Source organism: Colias philodice, chromosome 20, assembly GCF_061535455.1.
Source record: "Colias philodice isolate Cphi_HAF_F1 chromosome 20, ilColPhil1 Martin Lab GWU primary, whole genome shotgun sequence".
Lineage (NCBI taxonomy): Eukaryota > Metazoa > Arthropoda > Insecta > Lepidoptera > Pieridae > Colias > Colias philodice.
Window position 1 is genome coordinate 8948257 of NC_143105.1, and position 20235 is coordinate 8968491.

The window sequence follows — 20235 nt, forward strand, 5'->3', positions numbered from 1 at the left end:
TGAAAGAAAAAAATAAAAAGATCAAGTTCAGTAACTCAAACTGCCCTAATATAATATTTTGACAATCGATTCCTCCTAAAGGCTTCCATGGAGGAATGTGTTTATTTTACCAATTATAGAACTAATTAAGAGCAATCTATCAGTACTGGTCACAAGTTGCACATTTGAGTTTTTTGGAAGAAAGAAATATTTTTTGATCGATTGATGTTGAAATTGTTTGAGCCAAAATCATGTTTTACTGCGTATAACTCAGAAACGGTAGGATATAGGAAAAAATGATTCAGGTACAACTTGTAGATAATTTTATGGCCTTTCAATTTTTCCTTGAAAGTTTTTCTCTAACATGTACCGTTTTTGAGATTTAAGCGAAAAATGAAAAAAATGGACCCATTTTCCCCCTCCCCCCACTCCGGGGCTCCTCCTAGTGGCCCGGGGTTTTAGTATGTTTATTACCTAGGGACTCTTGACATGTTTCCGAAGAAACATCTTACGTTACTAACTCACGCACTCTAGACCCCCCTTGGAGGGACTCATTCAATGGACTATTTATTATTAATATTTCATTAATATTTTAATTGAAATCTGTAAATACGTATGTTCACACGTTCTTCACGTATTTTGATCATATTTGCCGTGTAGAAATCAAGACTTGATGAATAGGCGAGTCCCGAAGAAAGGCCCAGGAAAAATACGGCAAATCTTTTTTGATAGAGTGTTGTTTCGGAGATCATTCAAAACAAATAAAAAATGTAGTTAGCATATTATATTGTATAAAATAATCATTAGATTTAACATGAGTAATGTAGAGTGACATAGAGCTGAACAATATTCGTGACTAAGTAACATTTGTTCTTATTGGGATCAATACGAACATACAATACAACTTGAATGCCTTTGATATGTACTTTATAAAGTAGGTATCGTAGAAACGTTTTGATTATATACAATGCAGTTGATACAGTATTATTTTAATTAATAAAGCTAATCTTGTAATAACATTGTCGAAATTTACTAGATTTCACATGAAAGTGTACAACGACCTTAAATTTAATCAAAATTCATCGCCTTACGCTATTCACACATCACTATAGTAGAGCCATTTTAATAGGCAACATTTGACAGTTCAACAAAATTCAAGAACGTAACCTAGTAACGACGACATAGAATAACATGATATTTCGTTTTGTTAGAACTGCACATTTGCTTGACTTTTTTCAATTACGACTACATATTTATAATAACAATGACCGATACAAGTAATTTTAAGATTTCATTTTACTGATAAACCATTTTAAACATAATAAACAATTTCTGAATTGAAGAACTGACGTCACTACAATTTTGTGTCAATAAACCTTTTTTCTTTTTAAATACCAGAGACGTTACTCTAAAAATCGAAATCTGACATCTAGAATCGAATGCATTGATTACTTGTGAATAAAAATTATCATAAATCAATAAATTCGATTGACAAATGTTTCAAATCCGTATCGATTAATTCACTTTAATCGATGATTTTAAGCAGGTTACCTCTCTTCGAAGATAAAATTGATAGACGTCAAATGTTGCCTATTAAATTGGCTCGACAATAAAACATAATTCAGACAGTGTAGGAGAGAGCATTTCAAAACCAATTTCGTCTCTACGACTCGTGTATGCATAACAAACAGTTAATTTTGATAAAATACTTAATACGTCATTCAAATGTTGATAGTGTTATTATTTTATTGATAATGAAATTATCTTCTTATTCTTTAGATGCATTATGTATTTATACCACAATAGACAATTAGGAATATCTTTTTTGATAATATGTACTAAGTATTATATTTTTAGTAGGCTATTCCAACTTTAAAATCTATGTCCAGATATTTTGCATAACATACATATTCATGTTAATAGGAAAAGAATAAAACCAATACTTAACGAGAAACGAAATACAAATATTATTTTCATTTATTATAAAAATGTTTTCATTCCTATAAAAGCTTCTCGGAATTGGAATTTGCAGTAATGTATTTGAGAATTACAAATTCGCAATAATATATTCAACGTTAAATTCCACGAAATACAAGACCGAACCTAAAATACAACTTGACAAAATGACAAATCGTAGCAATGTTAGTGTAACCTAATTTAATTCTAATCTCTCCGACTCATATAGATTCAGTGAATTTCACCTACACATAAGTACTGAAACTAGTATAAATTGCTAATTTTCTGTGACCTTTGATGTCTGCTCCAGGCCTCTGGCCCACCCAGCCTTGTCAACAAAACAAAGGGAATAAATGACATTTACCGTACATAACGTACGTGTTTTGTGATAACAATTATTTATCTGTGACACCTGTACGCTGTTGTACGTGAAATTTCTTGTAATTAATCAAGGAAAAAGCATTAAGATATTTTATTTCAACGTAAGTCGTAACGTGATGTTGTTGTGTGAAGTACAGAATAAATATTATTAGTAAATAGTACGTAGCACCCTGTGGTAGCACGTGAATCTGCAGCTGGTCTATGAATAAAATCTAATGAATACATTCTATTCTCAAACTCCGACAGCACACAATGAGCGAAAAAAAAGCTAACAATCTGGTTACAGTAAAATACTTAAATCTCGAAATTTGTGTTATGGCTCTATGTTTTGCTCACACGTGGATTTTCTTTATGGCTAAAAGAAAACGTGTCGTCGTCTAATAGTTATATATCAGCCATGACATGAATTTCACTTTGGTCTTCCTGTGATTCAACGCATCATGAGCGATTTCAATAGAACTATTTCATAAATTTCACGACGTGTATTTTTAACTGTAACCACAACGCATTGTAAACTATTATTTCGCTCAATGTGTCTTCGAGTGTAATAAGTACTCTATTATGTCTCTGGCACAGATATATTCCTAGTTGATGTGATCGTCGTGTTTTTGTTTTGAAATTATTATGTATTGTTCCTAAATATATGTTTTATAGAGACTTTCTCACCAGATCTCTTCGTATGATGTCCATAAAGACGGTTGAGGTCCAGGGACACGGCTCCCGGCGCGCTGCACAGAGCCAGCAGCGCCACCACACAAGTTGCCATGGTGCACGGCGACATTTCTGCAAAGAAGTATATAAATTTTAACTTTTTTAGTTGTGGATGAGTTCTTTATGGAGGTACATAAGGCTGCTTTTCCACCAGAGATGTGCGAGGATGCGTAGCAAGGGATGAGTTTGTAAAGAACCAATCATATCGCTTCATTCAGCGGTTGAAGCGTATAATAAAGAATTCATAATGGTATAATTTAATTATTGAAAAAGTTTATAAAATATTTTAATTTGATTTGGAATAGCCGCTCTATGCTTGCTTTATGATCGTCATTAGGCACGTTTAGGAAAAGTACCTTAAATGTATTTTAAAGAAATTATTAAAATCAAATCTATTAATAGTTATAGAATTGATCGATAACACACTCCATTACCACAGTATTACAATATTATTTCCTACCATTACTATAGTAAAACGCAAAGTCTTTAAAACATACTCTAGTGGTGCCTCTATACTTAATAAGTAAACTTTAGTACCTATTACTTATTTCAGTAAAACCTAACCTTCATAAATGAGTTTTTAAAATAGCTACTGCGATATGTAGATGTAGGGCGGAATCTGTGGGAGCTTTAGGTAGGCGTTTTTCATTTATTTTTTAATTAAATAGAAACAGTAAGGTTCAAACATTATCCACGTTTAACATTTCTGAGTTGCGTGGGCATAAAATACATGTAAAATATAAATCACTTTGAATTTTTTGTTTCTTAAGACATGTTGTTAAAATTTTGTTATTTATTAGACAATTTCACCTAATTTGATGATAAATTAAAATGATGACGCGATAATATTATACCTATTTTTAGAAAGCACACAATGTAACAAATAAATAAACGAAGGAAGAAGATTGCTTGATATACTTGAATATAATAAACAAAAAAAATAACAATACACTTTGCTCTATAATTACGTTAAAAGATGAAAATTTAAACTTAAACCCGGTTTTAACCTAATTGTGTTTAATCTTCTGTTTATGATAATATTCACTTTAGAGGTAAAATGCTAATGAACACGTGAAAATAAAGGAACATTGAAAATATAAGTGTATTTAAAAGTTTACACACGAAACAAAACTTTAAAGATTATAATTTACCAAAACTGTGCTTTAATTTTAACTTTCATATTATGCATACTTTCAGTAGTCTATTCTATACATATAATAAATCTGTAGAAGGGTCAATTCTGTACATTGAAAATATTGAAAATATTAATAGCAGGGGGTGTTACTGGATCGATACCAAACTGTGCCAAACCCAAATATGTGATTAAAAAAATTTTTGTCAGTCTGTCTGTCTGTATGTGAAGGCATCACGTGAAAACTAACGGCTCGATTTCGATGGAACTTGGTATAATTATACCTTATGATTCTGGGCATAAAATAGGATACTTTTTATCCCGGAAAAATACGTAGAAAAAAATAAATCTTAATTTTTCCGCGCGGATGGAGTCGCGGGCGGAAGCTAGTTCATTAATTTTTCTAAATGTACTTATTACCAATTTCTGTGAGAACATTTATATAGTAAAAGTAGTTTTTCAGTGTCACATTTGGATATATTTTAAACTTCATCACCAACTAATAACTATGTTTATAGATATTAGATACGGCTCATGTACTTATTTAACACACATTTCTTAGCTTCACCTGTATGTTTGTATGTGAATGACATGTTTGTATGCAACCGACTCCTTTAACCTCGATTTTTACCTACTTCACAGAATAATAACTAGTAGCCTAGCTACCTACTTTAAACGGAAAGATTTTAATTCAAACTTTGTATACTTATAAAGGTTCGATGACAATACAATAATTTTATACTTTTTATTAGAATATAATTAACTACATTAATTATTTCTAATAAGTTAATCACACTGCCTCATATAATTACAATACTACTTTATGATTAGAATTTCAACGCTAGCTATTAATCCTCAATCCGATTACGAAGCATGAAGTCTAGATCCCTATAGAACACTTAGGTAATCTAAAGGATATTACATTCACGTTAGCTCGTATTAGGTATTCCCGTAGTAACTAAATACATAATCCATGCTATACATTGTATTAAAACGACGTTTAAATTATAAAGTGATACATGTTACTTAATTTATAAGTATGACTAGTTGTCCAAAAAGCTAGATCAAGTAGTTTTAAATCTTATCTGTTATTCTGATGTCTAATATGTTACTGTAAAGGTTCATACAAATCTGTTCACTTGATTTTGGTGGAAGATAAATAAACATACCTAGCTACACAAAATACGATACGATAATTGTTTCTACCATATGCCTATAAAATATGTTTACTTATATGTGTTTTTGTATATGATCTTCATTTCTTTTACAAATACATCTGTAAAAGTGAGTCGATACAACACCTTCGTTACAACGGGTAATGTGCCGTTCTTTTTAGTTTTTCTTAGCGCTTTTACCCTTTAGATGTTCTGTAATCTTAGATTGAATTTTCAATGTTTTTTTTCCTAGCTTTAGAGCATAGTTTGCGTTCAAAAGAATATTGTATTAAGCTTAAAATGGCTCTATAATTTAGTGCACATAAAAAAACGATCGTGGATTAGTAAGAAAATATCCTATACTATATCTAGTCATACCACTAATAACTCAAGATCAGCGAAATGGATTTTATTTAACCATTTATGGTAAATGGATTCGTCTCTACTATGATTAGGATATTAGGTAAGTGATAAAATTTTAAATAACAAAAAAAAGTTACAACCCGGTGGAACCGGGGCGAACTGTTGTTTAAATAAAATAGCTACAATGAGTGAGGTCATGTCCAAAACTTTATAATTTGAGCGCAGTTCGTTAAAATCGACGTCAATATGAGCATGGCTGAACGAACCGATATAATTGGCAATTTGCTTCCTCGTTTCAACTGTATGTTTATTTGTCCAAATGCACGAAATTTATATATCTTCGGTTGACCTATTTTGGTTTATTCAATAACGGCCAGGGATTCGGTTGAACATTCTATATTTTACAACATCTAAGGGTTTTTATAACAATTTATATGTAGAGATTTTCTTCGATATATTTTCTACTAATAATTATGGTTGAAGTGCTGTTTGTTTTAAGTTGTTTCATATCCAGTTTTAATTAAAAAAAAAATGACGAATTAGCATTATAAGCTCGTAGAAACAAATAAATCCAATGGGAATGAATACAAATATACTTTTTCATAAAATCACCATAATCCTGTTAAGGCGAAGCTGCGGGCTAAAAACTAGTGAGTTATTGGTATCAAATTTATCTTAGAAAGCTAAGCTTCAGTCAGAAAATTGAAGAACGAAACAGAATTTCGCGAATATAGTTAATTATAACAAGTATTGACTTATGTAAGAAGCATATATTACGTATGTGAACAGAATAAGCAGGAGCTACTTACAGAGAATTATAAGTTTCAAACAGTATTACAACGTCAAAGCTCTGCCGAACTTTCCTGGAATAAAACTAGTTTTAGTCGTAGGTGTTGTGTGAACTATAACATAAAGGTTACCTGGTAATATCAAAAGGTTATATTTTGTATGTCTTTTGGGAATACGATATGACAATACGAATTAGTCGTGTAATATTATATGTACCTATGCTAGGCTGTTTACAGATTTTCATAATGAGGTTGCTTTTTAAGAAAAAGAGAGGGAGTGTTTAACATAATATCATTAGGGAATAGATAATTAAGGCACTTACATTTAAAAGGAGAGAGAGAGAGAAGTGAAATTAACACATTAATTAATAACATACCTAAATACATATCTTTCTTCTTATACAGTAGCACCTCTATAAGTCGAATATCAAGGGAGACGCCAAAAAATTCGAGTTATAGAGTTTTCAACTTATGGAGGATTTCGACTTAGGCGGATTTTGATTCGACATAAAGAGTTTGAGGTTTATTCTTATAAATTTTGAGTTAGAGAGGTAAAGTACATTAAAATTCAACTTGCAGAGGTGACAAACATGTTTTTATTTATTATAAATCAACATTATTTCAAATCATTTTAAAATAAAAAATATGGCATTAAAAAAGTCAGTATTTTTTTTGCTTTAGATAATTTGGTTGTTCTCTAGCATTGTCTAATCTATAAAGAACAGAAAATTCTTCTTCTTCAGAGATACTGGTTTGCTCTATAAAATTTCGTAAGGTATTCAATGCGGTTCTTGCCTCTTTGATGGAAAGTGGAAACGCATGGAGCGCATGTACTATTCACGTCTTCTATGTCATCTTAATCATTAGTATCGGTTTTCTGAGCTACTGAATCGAAAATTTCATCATCAGATACCTACTTAATGCAAACACGTGTTTACGTGAGTCATAAATTTATTATCGTATACTCCTAAAATGTTTTCTAAGAAACAATTATAGTGTACTGCACTGTCAGCAAGTTGTTAAAGTCCAAATGATCAAGTTATAAAGATTGTAAAATATAATGTTGCCATGTTCGAGATACAGAGGTCAAATTTAATTTTTCGAGTTATAGAGTGAAAATACATATGTACCAAAATGGCTTGGAGGGACTCGGTGATTATTTCGACTAACAGAGGGCCAAGATTTCAAGTTACGGAGGTTTTCGGGTTTGAAGGGAAGGGAACAAGACATTTTTTCGAGATTTGGAGGTTTTTGACTTATCGAGGTTCGACTTAACGAGGTGCTACTGTATATAAAATTCTCGTGTCACAATGTTAGTCTACATACTCCTCCGAAACGGGTGGACCAATTCTCATGAAATTTTCTGTGCATATCGGGTAAGTCTGAGAATCGGCCAACATCTATTTTTCATATGTACCACGGGCGAAGCCGGGGCGGACCGCTAGTTAGTATTATATATTCTTTATTCTTAGTCACTGTGGAAATCTTTGAGAGAGCCCTTTGCATTGGACGTCCCATTGATACGACGAAATGTTTGTATTATATTTTGATATCTCTATTAGACTTTTTTATCTTAAAATGAACTTGCAACGAATAAGAGAAGAGTATCTCAGCAGATCATTCTATTGTACTAAATTAAGAAGATTGTACTAAAAACCGTGCTTTATACGTCTTGGAAACTCCAACAAAAGCAATAAAAAGCGAAACACCTCTAAAGCATTGATTATTCTTTCGAGAGATGATAAAATATTCACAGGTATTCGTGTTTTACGACGACCATAAATCTGTTTATCAGTCTCGAGATTTTGGGAAGTTTACCTAATTTTATTATATACACTCTTGCTTCTCTTCGGTTTTATTGAAGGAATAATAAAATGTCAGTGAAATAATTTTTTTTATAGCAGTAGGTTTAAATCGACTACAAGCTTGGTTCAGCGATTTCAAAAGATATCTGTAGGTACTTGACAATATCACTATTTATTACTCTGCTTCCTCTAAAACTTTATATAGTTGACAAATACAACGAATAAATAAAAATCTTCAGTATTGTTCGACACATTTTGATAACTTTTATAACACTCGATTTAGCAAACAAAGCGAATTTACTTAGGTTTGGAATCTAATTTTACAATCTATGTCCCATAAAACATAAAATCTGAATGTAAATGTAAGAATTTCTATGGATTTATATGATGGGAATGACAAATTTACACCATTATAAGAATACCTAAGAGATATTGGTACGTCAAAAACCCGACGTTACGCGTGATGTAGCTGAAGTAAATGATCCTTTAATAATGTATTTCTGCTATCAAAGACTCCAATTTATCGGCTAACCTCTGGGAAATTACGTTGTTAGCCAGCAGCAAGGTAAGTGACATAAATTGGCTGACTCCCAGGGGCTATACTTAGTTACTCTATTAGATATTGACTGTAGAGTACTAGGAGGGACAACGAGATTCATGAAGTATCTCCATTTCCAAAGGACATTAACTAAAGGCTCCCGAGCTACCCCCTGTATCAAATTCATTTATTAATTGCTTGAACACGTACATTAGATGTTTTGTATTGAAATGACGTCATAAAGCAGTGTTAATTCCAGTGTGGGCAAAAGACAGAACTATATATAGGTCCTCTAGCGCCATCACTTTTCTACACGGGAATTAGCATGTTAGCTGCTTTAAGACGTCATGGCAACAAGGTAAGATTATATCATCACCCAGCTAATAAATATTGGATAAATCGATGTCATTACAATTGTAAATTGACACGTGACAACGAATTATAGATTAAATCCAACTCGAAGGACCAAAAATTCTACCCTGTACCTATTCGAGTAACCAGAGACATCAAATTATTTTTTCAACGTGTTGTTTTTTTATGATAAAGGACTGGTACAACTAGTAAACTTAACTGTAACCTAATTCAACATAGTTTGGATTATATAATAATCCTGAAATACCGATTAGCACGATTATTGTTAATCCTATAGGCTTTGTCATGTCTACAATTAAGGCAATCAAATCGAAAATCTATATAAACAAATATATACAGGAGGGTAGAAACATCTAATAATTAGATTTATTTGTAGTTTGTACCTATGTGAGAGCGGGACATGTTCGCCTGAATATGATAAGCTTGTTCTGTTACAAAAAACTAAAACTGGTATTAAAAAATTGTGTGATATTAAAATTCTTAATCGATTTTTCACCACTACACCTACAAACTTCTTGAAAGACATAGACTATCTGTTTTTAGTTTTTCTAATGTCATTTCAACTTCAGAAGCTAAGTTCAGAAGCTACAGAAAAATACGCAATCAGAGCACGAATCTGAACATGTCCATAGAAATCTAAATAACAAGACACATAGAAGTGCTATAATGTCATAATTAGTATGAAAACCACTGTCGCCAAAATCCACACATTTAAAACGATATCTAGACAGTTCACACAAGTAAACTATGCCTTTTATTGGACAGCTTCATTTTAATGAAAACTAACATAAATAATAAATTTCGCATTTTAATATGTACCCTAACTTACGACTTTACGGTTTATTTTAGTATAACATCCCTAGGTTCGTAAGATGTTTTGTTTCCTTTTGCTTAGAAACTTCAAATACGAAAAAGTTCGGCTACTCGACAACAGAGGGCGTTAATTTTTGATAGATATAACTTTTAACCTCAACGCATAGAAATAAGGTTGAAATTTCATTAACGTTCATTCAACGCTTTAGTGATGTAAGACTTCATCAGCCTTGTTATCGATAGTTAAGTGATAGTTAACAAATAAGAAATATATAGTTGTTGATTTTAATACAGTGGTAGGCTCATCTCGTGGGCCCACGGCAGACTATACATATAGGTATAAGAAATAAAAACATGTTACGTACTTAAATATTTATTTATCTATATATACAAATAATAAAACAGTGTCTGTACATTATATATTTAAAAAAATGGAGGGGGTTTAGAAACTGAGAGTTTAAATTTGAAAATCTCGAACACCTGATGCAGAACCGCGCCAGACCACCAAAAATTATAAGAGTTATAACAATTACTTAATGTACGTCTTTTTGTTGTGACATTGAAATCATCTTCTTTGAAATGTTTTGAACATATCCTACTATAGCCTGTAGGGAACCAATTTCTTTTCCCAGTCGCGGATATCCATTCGTCCTTAATGTCAGGACGGCGTTGTGGAAATCTACAAAGAATATACCTATTTAACATAAAATAGTTTTGTCAACCTAAGCGAAGCCTATCCTTTACATTATGGCTTTATTGTATATTTAATTAATGTGATTCTGTATCGACAGTAAAATTGTCCGAAAATGATTGTATCGATGTACTTAGTTTAAAAAATTATACATATATCAGTTATAAAAATAAAATAGAATTCAAATTAAAGTATAATCCAATTATTCCATCAGTCGTCATATTACGCAAAAAAATATCGTATTACGATATCGAAAAATTTTAACACATCACATCACTAGCTTGCGACTATTTACTCTTTATCGTTAACAATGCAGTACATTGCTTCTTGTAATTGTCATTTGATAACATCTGGCAGTTATAACAACCGACCTGTCAGGTGTTGACAATAGTAAAAGGCAATGTATAGCTAAACGTGATGAGAGGAACGGTTGACTGTGTCATTCGTATTGCTTGTAAATATTGTTTAATTTTAAGGAAAAACGGCAATATTTATAAACAAAAATACTTGCCGGTGAAATGTTATTCCTTTATTAGTATAATTACAATTTATGGAAGAATTTCCGCACTGGGAAATGCTGCAACACACCATGTTTACTCACGCACGTGTCAGAAACAACTGAACAAGCGACCACCAAGCGACGAACAGACTTGTGGAATGGTAACCACCTGGGCGGCGACAATGTCACGCGCGCTTACGACTTCTAGTGTCTTGTTATTTAGATTTCTATGGAACATGTCACACCAACTGACACCAACTTTTTCCAGTTCAAACGGAAAACTGAAGCAAAGACTAAAGAGAACACACATGCTACACTTGTAATTAAAATTCTGATCACAAAACTCGGTTACTTTGATTTCAGGATTGTTGGCTTTCGCTAGAGAAAGATAAAAGTATTCTAACAGAGCGTGGGTGGTGACCTCTGTAATGTTTAATCTATAAACAATCTTTTATTTATTCTACTGAAATTTCTGTTTTTTTTTTAATGAAAGTAATGAATAACTGTGAATATATTTCAGAGGGCATTCGTTGAATACACAAGGCTGCAGAGACAGATTAAAATTGGAAAGATTTATAAATTACGGTGATTTCGGCATGAAAGTGTATTCACTCACTATCATTTTCATGACATAAAAAATACGCTATGGTTAAGGTTATATCCTGAATTAAGTAATAAGATTTTTATTCCAAAATAATCTCAATTCAGATATAAAATATTTCAATAAAATAAATAGGTAATTCACAAGCAGCGCCTTTGAGATAAATAATATTTCATATTTTGATGGAACCAATGCTCTTACATTTGAACAAATATTGTTACATAAAATGCAAAGGTGAAGCAAACAGAATATGTTTATAATATTGAAAGTTTTCCAAACCTCGTATCGGAGTAATGCAAAAGGGTACTCATATAATGGAATATAAATTGATAGCTTTCAGAAATAAAATAGGTTAGAAATATCATCAGAATTTGGAAGGTTTATGAATGTTGAGATCTTTATTTATTTATTCTTTATTGCTCCGAGAATGCTACAATAAAAATAAACTTTTGTACCAGTTAGATACAGCCTGCCTTTAAAAAATTGTAGATAGATGCCATTGCCTAATATATAGAGTGCAATTAATGTTTTTTATTAATTTTCCATATATTTTAAGAAATCAGTTAAACAGCCATATTAGCGATACAGTATATGAACATGAGACAAAGTGTTTTACTCTGTGGTTTTACTAATTCAGGAACCTATGAATTGATATTGAAGCTATATTTATTACTAGCTTTCCGCCCGCGGCTTCTCCCGCGTTTTCAAAGAAAAACCCGTTCCCGTAGGATTTCCGGGATAAAACTTATCCTATGTCCTTTCTCGGGTATCAAAATATCTCTATACCAAATTTCATGCAAATTGGTTCAGTAGTTAAGGCGTGATTGAGTAACAGATAGACAGACAGAGTTACTTTCGCATTTATATTATTAATAGTATGGATGTCAATCAATTTTAATCTATTTATGTATTCAGCACTATTTGTAGATCACTATCGACCGACCCAGATTGTGTAGCCAAAACTTTACGACCTATTCTCAGCCGTAGCGATAAGTACTAAAAGAAATTCCTTAATCCAGGAATCAAATATAAACCTATACATAAAATCTTCTGTAAATAAGATATAACCCTAAAGGAACCCAAAACCTCATAAATCCTGTAGACCCTTAGAATGGTATCGAAGGTGCGAAAACAACATGAAAGGGCCTATAACTTACGCGTAAATACGCGTTAGGAACACGCAATGCATTTAAATTTTACCTTTAATCTCGGGTTAACGGGATAATATAGGTACGCTTAGCTAGTTCAGATTTCAATTTCAATTTATCGTTTTTGATATAACATATTTAATCCATACTAATATTATAAATGCGAAAGTAACTCTGTCTGTCTGTCTGTTACTCAATCACGCCTAAACTACTGAACCAATTTGCATGAAATTTGGTATGGAGATATTTTGATACCCGAGAAAGGACATAGGCTACCTTTTATTGCGAAATATTATGTACCACGGGCGAAGCCGGGGCGGACCTCTAGTAATTTATAAGTTAGGGATCGCACTAAAATATGTTCGAGTCGTCGGGATAAACGATAATATATTAAAACCTAACTTACTAACTAACCATGACGTCTAAAACAATTTTGTACTAGGTCAAATACAATAAAGAGAATGCAGTGTAGTGTCTTTCATACATATTGCTAATATTACAAATCGATTCTCCCACGTTATTCTGGCCTCTGAGCATTATCGAAATCTATATAAAAAAAATGTGTGTGTGTACTAGTGTACACACGTAAGAAGCGAAACTTCTTTATGACCTTATTTTTCAAAAAATAATTTACTATATGCAACTTTACAGAAATACGTCGAATCACGCGTGGTAGGGATAAGAAAAAGATAGCGCGTAACGGAAAAATGTCGTGCGTAACGAAAAAATGTTACACTAAATTTATTTCCAACCCCGATAAAGAAGTTTCACTTCAAAAACAACAAAAACAAGCTACTCAAATTACCATTTCCCACAATTCAAACATCAAATGCTTCAAAATATTCCGTGCTGTGCAAACATACCTAATATTCTACGTAAAAATCACCCTCATTTATATTCACAGAATGTGTCGACGCCTACGTATTCCGTAAATCACTTAGTTTCTCCCTGTTCAGCTTATTAAGCGGTTTTTATACCTACGCCTTGTATTTTGATTACAATGAACGATGAATGTATCTATATCTATACTAATATTTGTATACGTAGTATATTATTATTAGTCTGTGCTAATATTATAAAGCTGAAGAGTTTGTTTGTTTGAACGCGCTAATCTCGGGAACTACTGGTCCGATTTGAAAAATTCTTTCGGTGTTAGATAGCCTATTTATCGAGGAAGGTTATAGGCTATATATCATCACGATATGACCAACAGGAGTGGAGCCACGGGGGTGAAACCGCGCGGAGCAGCTAGTGTATAATATTTTGTGTTTACTTTTTTAAGAATAAAGAGATTTAACGTTTGCGATGAATGCTAGTGAAAAAGACACAGAGTTAAATGCCACCACGTGAACGATGTTTTTATTATTCAATATTTTTAAACGGTATCTAATATTTTACCGCTTTTCAACGATGTATTCATTATATTATTTATTACGCTGTAGAGAGCACTTTACAAGAATCGTGGTACACACAAATTGAAGTATTAAATATCTGTGATTGATGTTAAATAAAATAAAAAATACGGAACATCCATTGTTTTCTGAAAAGAAACATCAATATTCAATCGCAATAACGAATCACGTATTCTTCCAAGGACGGTTGGTGTCTACGAAAGTTTTATCAATCAAGAAGTTACTGTATTTGATTGGAAATGATTTGTTTTATTATGTGAAATATCAATATAAGACATATTATAATTGTTAGAAATTCTTCACAAAGTGCGTAGCATACATTCCTTAAACAATATAAGAAATTATATGCAAAAGGAGAGTGACATAAAGTTAAAACAATAATTAATAATATTAATCAGTATATGGGACTGATTACTTTACATACGTAATAAAACAAATCCTCATACCGCAAGGTCATCATACCGCCGCACAAGTACAACTACATATACATGTAGATACTTTAAAACAAATTTTCCTTTCTACTTAATCTTAATATATATAAATCTCGTGTCACAATGTTTGTCCTCAATGGACTCCTAAACCACTTAACCGATTATAATCAAATTCGCACACCATGTGTAGTTCGATCCAACTTGAGAGATAGGATAGTTTAAACATGTAGGTACCACGGGCGAAGCCGGGGCGGACCGCTAGTTAAATTATATTTTCTTTTTCATTTTCATGTGTTCTACACTTTTTACGACACCTTTTTACACGTATACCAGATTGTCCTACTCTGATTGTACAAAGTGCTATTCTGTTTCACAGTTTCAAAGGATTTAGTCGTCTACAATCTACATTACTAAAATTTCACTACTTTAACCCCTTTGAGCTTGGACACGGGAGATTGGAGTGAATCTGAAATATGAATAAACAAATGTAGCCTCAATTTATATTTACGTAACATATTTTCAGCCCGAGATTTAATTTTGAAGGCAAATATTTTTTTATCTCGTATAAAATATGGCTATATATGTAATATGTTCATTGTACGTATGAAAAATACGTTTTGTTTCATTTTGTCGAAATCAACATTTGTTCACCAATCTTTTTTCGCATTAAATATTATTATTTTTTAAACTCTTACTAATATGGAATCGTAAAAATTAATTGTAACAAATGAACTTTAACTGGTGATTTATGAATAGTGCAACAAATTTTAAAGAGAGATTGTTCAAAGTAATATTATTAAACCTTTAAATTAAGTTTATATTTGTCATAAAGATACACTTTAATATACCATGCCACAAGTAATTTAAACCCTCTTTCACATTCAATTGTGGTACATTTTATCTTGCGTATTTATTTAATTTCACCGCCAATTTATGTAAAATAAACCACTCTTTGACGTTCGTAGAAAGTAAATAATTCAAATAAGACTTGTATTGATTACGAGAACGAAGAATTATTATGTATTTTAATCAGGACTTTTGTTAATTTATTCCATTCAAACCCCGTAGCTTAAGTAACGGACTTTGAGAGGCTTTACACGAAGTAAATTACAATTTAGTTCATCCCATTTGTAAAATAACGAGGCGGGTAATCCAATCGTTTGTTTTTATTATACGAATGTTATATTAATGGATGTACCTACTCCGTAAATATGGAGGGATTTTGCGTTTGTGATTTTATATATAAGGATGTAATATATAGGGATTTATACATTTACTATTAAATAGAGGTACATCTGATTGATAATTGGTTATGTGTGAGCATAGAACTGATATGTTCTGAATTTGATCACTAAAAAGACTAACAAAGACGTAAATGTTTCCCAATCGTATATGAAAAACTGCGCCCCGCGGTTTTAACCGCGGACAAAACTGTGGGGCGTGGGCATATACATATAAATAACACGAATAAAAAAATAACTTGCATTTACCTTCAACCATTTTTGAATTCCACTATAAAACCTACCTCAGGAACCGCTCTATCTATCAATAAAAAATATATCAAAATCCGCTGCGTAGTTTTAAAGATCTAAACATATAATAGGTACGGACAGAAAGCGACAGCGACTTTGTTTTATTCTATGTAGTGATTAGAGTAATGGCATAAATTTCACACACACGTGTTTTTCCTTATACCACAGATAATATAAGACTACTAGCTGCGCTTCGCGGTTTCACCCGCGTCGCTCCGCTCTCTGTTGGTCTTAGCATAATGATATATAGCCTAATAGCCTTCCTCGATGAAGGGGCTATCTAACTCCGAAAGAATCTTTCAAATCGGACCAGTAGTTCCTGAGATTAGCGCGTTCAAACAAACATACTCTTCAGCTTTATAATATTATAATTTATAGTGTATAATAGATACTAACTGATACTATACGGGAAACTATAATATTACTGTACTTTACTATAACATTGCTTTGCGGGTTTGATATTATTTTGCCTTATCCGTTTTCTATCCGAAATCCAACACTCACATAGTGATAGCTCGAATATTATTTATTTCTTCTCCAATCATATATTCATGAGTCACTGTATTCTTTGTAGTGAATATTTTATTGTGGCTGAGGATCAAAAACATATTGTATGATACTGCAGATAAATTATGAAAGCGTAGTACCAATATAAGAATTTTCGCATTATATGAATAATGAATAAGTTTCTTTTGAAATAAGTATGTAATTCGTTCATATCTTTATTTATAAAGATCTATTTTACTCGTAAATTAATACAGAAAATCTTTTAAAACCGTATTTAGAACAGAGAAACAGTTTTGAACATTTTTTCTTAACAGTTTCAAAATGCACCGTTTTTCTTTAAAAAAAATATAAATTAATATCAAATAAATAGAACTCTAACTTTTTACTAGCGAAGTACTTTTATGAAATCCCAAATTTCGAGAACTACGTAATGTACGCATTACCGTAGATCTACTCGTAGACTTAACATAATTGGTGCTACGAAATTCTACGAAGTCTACGCAAGTTCTACGATATTTGTAAGCAGCTTGTTTGAAATGAATTACTAGGTTCATAGTAAAAAATATTATTATAGCATTACGTGCGTATATACAAGGAATAAGGCTGCCTTCTAAAAAATGTTCATTTATAGTTAGAAATATAATTCTCCATATAATCCAATATGGGTTACAATAATTGTTTTTGTCATATAAACATCGATGTTCATATTATAAAGCTAAAGAGTTTGTTTCTTTGTTTGATTGAATGCGATAATATAAGGAACTACGTGTGACTTATTAAAAAAATCTGTATAACATAGCCCGTTATCGAGGAAGGTTATAAACTATATATCATCACGCTAAGACCTACAGGAGCGGAGCAATATGTATAAAACCGCGGGCACATCTTTTCCATAATAAATTAAATAAAATGTACAAAACATTGCGTTGCTATTAAAACATTTATTACAATTCGCGTTAACAAATCGTAATCCGGTAATCCAAGCGCATCACGTAGTAGCCACAATCAGTATTCCACGAACAGAGCTTAGCCAGCTTTGCATTTTTATACCAGCCTTGCTCAAACAACTCGATACGTGTTCATGTTTTCAAAGTACTAAAACCTTTTATTTATAGAGAAAAATGGAAACTACTATCTTTAAAACGGATTGAGCTTTTAAAGCATTTTCAATATTAAAAGCTTAATGCAAGCTTAATTATTTATTTAAACGAACGTTTCAATCTACGTCTGCCATTAATTTGGTTCCTGAGTGTGTATATTCTAATTCTGCAAATATGTATTATAAATGCAAAAGTTTTTGAGGATGGTTGTATGGATGTTTGTTACTCTTTCACGCAAATATTACTGAACCGATTACAATGAAATTTGGCATGTAGATAGCTGAAGACCCAGAATAAGATATAGACTACTTTTTATCCCGGAAATCCCACTGGAACGGGAACTTTTATTTGAAAACGCGTGCGAAGCCACGGGTGGAAATCTAGTTATGTTATATTTTATATGTGCATATTTTTTGTTATACTTTTGCGAGTCCAATTATTTTTTAATTTCGTTGAATATGCTGAGCGAAGATCGTAATCACAAAATTGGGTAATTAATCATGCGTGATACGAATTCATCATGATAAAAGATCGAGGGCCCATCACACACGTAACGTGTATGATAGCCTATCTGATACTTTTTGACGTAAATTTTCATACTGTATATGTCATTGTAACTGATGTCTGATATATAAGATAAATAGAAAATATCCACAAGTTGTGAAACGGCCATAAATATTATTTAAAACCTATATTTTAAAATATCATTCTCAAAAGAACCTTTAATTTATACTTTAATTTATTTTTAAGCATTTGCATAGCTTCTATCGATCTCGCCACTCCGACGGTAACGGAGGTGTAGCTTGAAGACATGCTATGCTATTGCAAAGCTATTGCTTTACCGCGGCAGTCCCCGAGTGCCACACGTCTTTTTTTATATTAAAAAAACTCTATAATACATTTCACATAAACATCCATCTTCAAGATTTCCGCATAAACTTTCGTAACAAAACCCTTGTACGTAAGAAGACTGACATTTTGTGAGAAAATCTTAATATTTTTGAAGACAATATAGCCCTTAAGACGTCATATGTGTAAACTCTGTTGCGAACGAAATTAAATACGACCCTAGGGCAATATTTACACGGCTGAGAGCAAGTATTTATCAAATAAAACACGGTCACAACATCGCATGGTTCAAGTATTGTAGGTCAATGTAGTGTGTACACTGTACATATAAAAATAAGGAAATGTTATCAACAAAAAATAAGCGTTGGGCCAAAATGAGCCAAAAAAGCAGTGAAAAAGAAACTACGTACTTAAGAAAAAATCAAACACATGATTATATCTCAACTTATTAAACAAATTATTGTATTCATATATCACAATTTTAAGTTCATAATACGTCTCTTTATTTTGAAGGATTGGCCATATTCAAACAATTTTTTATTGGTTGTCCATCATGTTCTACATTTTTTTGTGTATTGTTCGAATGCAATTTCATTGATGTACAGCTGCTAATGAGCCTTAATAATTACTTTAAAAAAGCTGAGCAAATGATTGTTAAATTATTTGATTTTACGACATGCTACATCATAACATTTCTTAACTTATTAGAACAATGGTGCCATGTTAGCTGTAAAATACAATTAAAATTTATTTAAATACAATACAATACAAATAGATTTATTTCAACCAAAACAGAACGTACACAATATTAAATCAAATAATAAAATAAAGAAAATAACAATAATAGAACATAATAATATACAACAAGTTTAAAACGACAAGAGCAAGAAGTGTGTGTGTGTGTGCGTATTGGCTGCAAATAGGCCCTGGCTCAGCATAATGTTGTAGCAGCATGCTGCACAACGCTGATAATTCTGCCAGATACCCAGAAGAATAGTTTGCGCCTCCAATCAAGTATAAATATATATTTATTTGCTTGCTCAACCCTTTAATTGAAGCAGGAAGCTTTAATCGCTAACCCACACCTCACACCATAAAAAAAAAAACAATATATTTTTGAGCAAAACGATACGTTTCGCTCGTTAAAAATAATGAGACAGCTGATATCGTTGGTTGGTTGTTGAGAAGTAAAAGAATCTCGACGCTAAAAGGTTTTTCATCAACACAATGAAAACTTTTATAAACTCGGCTTTTATTTATTCTGGTTTATAAAGAGTAATGTTCACTATACCGTTATATAATTTTACGTATGAAATGTATGCTGAAATATTATAAATTTATAACTATTTACTTGTAAATATCACAATTTGATTACAGCCAAAAGGCCGAGAAGCAAAGTACTTGTAAATCGTTGGCCTATTTGATCTGTAGTAGATCATATATGCAGTTACATTTAAATTTCAAAAAAGAAAA

The 20235-nt window shown here is 31.8% G+C and overlaps 1 protein-coding gene and 2 long non-coding RNA genes across 3 annotated transcripts in view; all 3 read right to left on the reverse strand.

The window, feature by feature from the left end:
• The window catches only part of LOC149479616 (uncharacterized), a 137820-nt gene that overhangs the window by 98660 nt on the left and 18925 nt on the right, over positions 1-20235 (reverse strand). The window lies entirely within an intron of this gene.
• Positions 1-20235, reverse strand: part of LOC149479620 (IDLSRF-like peptide) — a 74834-nt gene that overhangs the window by 18677 nt on the left and 35922 nt on the right. Inside the window, exon 2 of the mRNA XM_089708117.1 lies at positions 2983-3099. Within this exon, the coding sequence (XP_089564243.1) occupies positions 2983-3097 (115 nt within the window). The 5' untranslated portion in view covers positions 3098-3099. The remainder of the gene's footprint in view (positions 1-2982; positions 3100-20235) is intronic.
• Positions 9797-11418, reverse strand: LOC149479621 (uncharacterized). Its single transcript, XR_016317248.1, has 2 exons — positions 11195-11418; positions 9797-10671 (listed from the first exon to the last, which is right to left on the reverse strand). It is a non-coding gene; the product is annotated as an uncharacterized LOC149479621 (long non-coding RNA).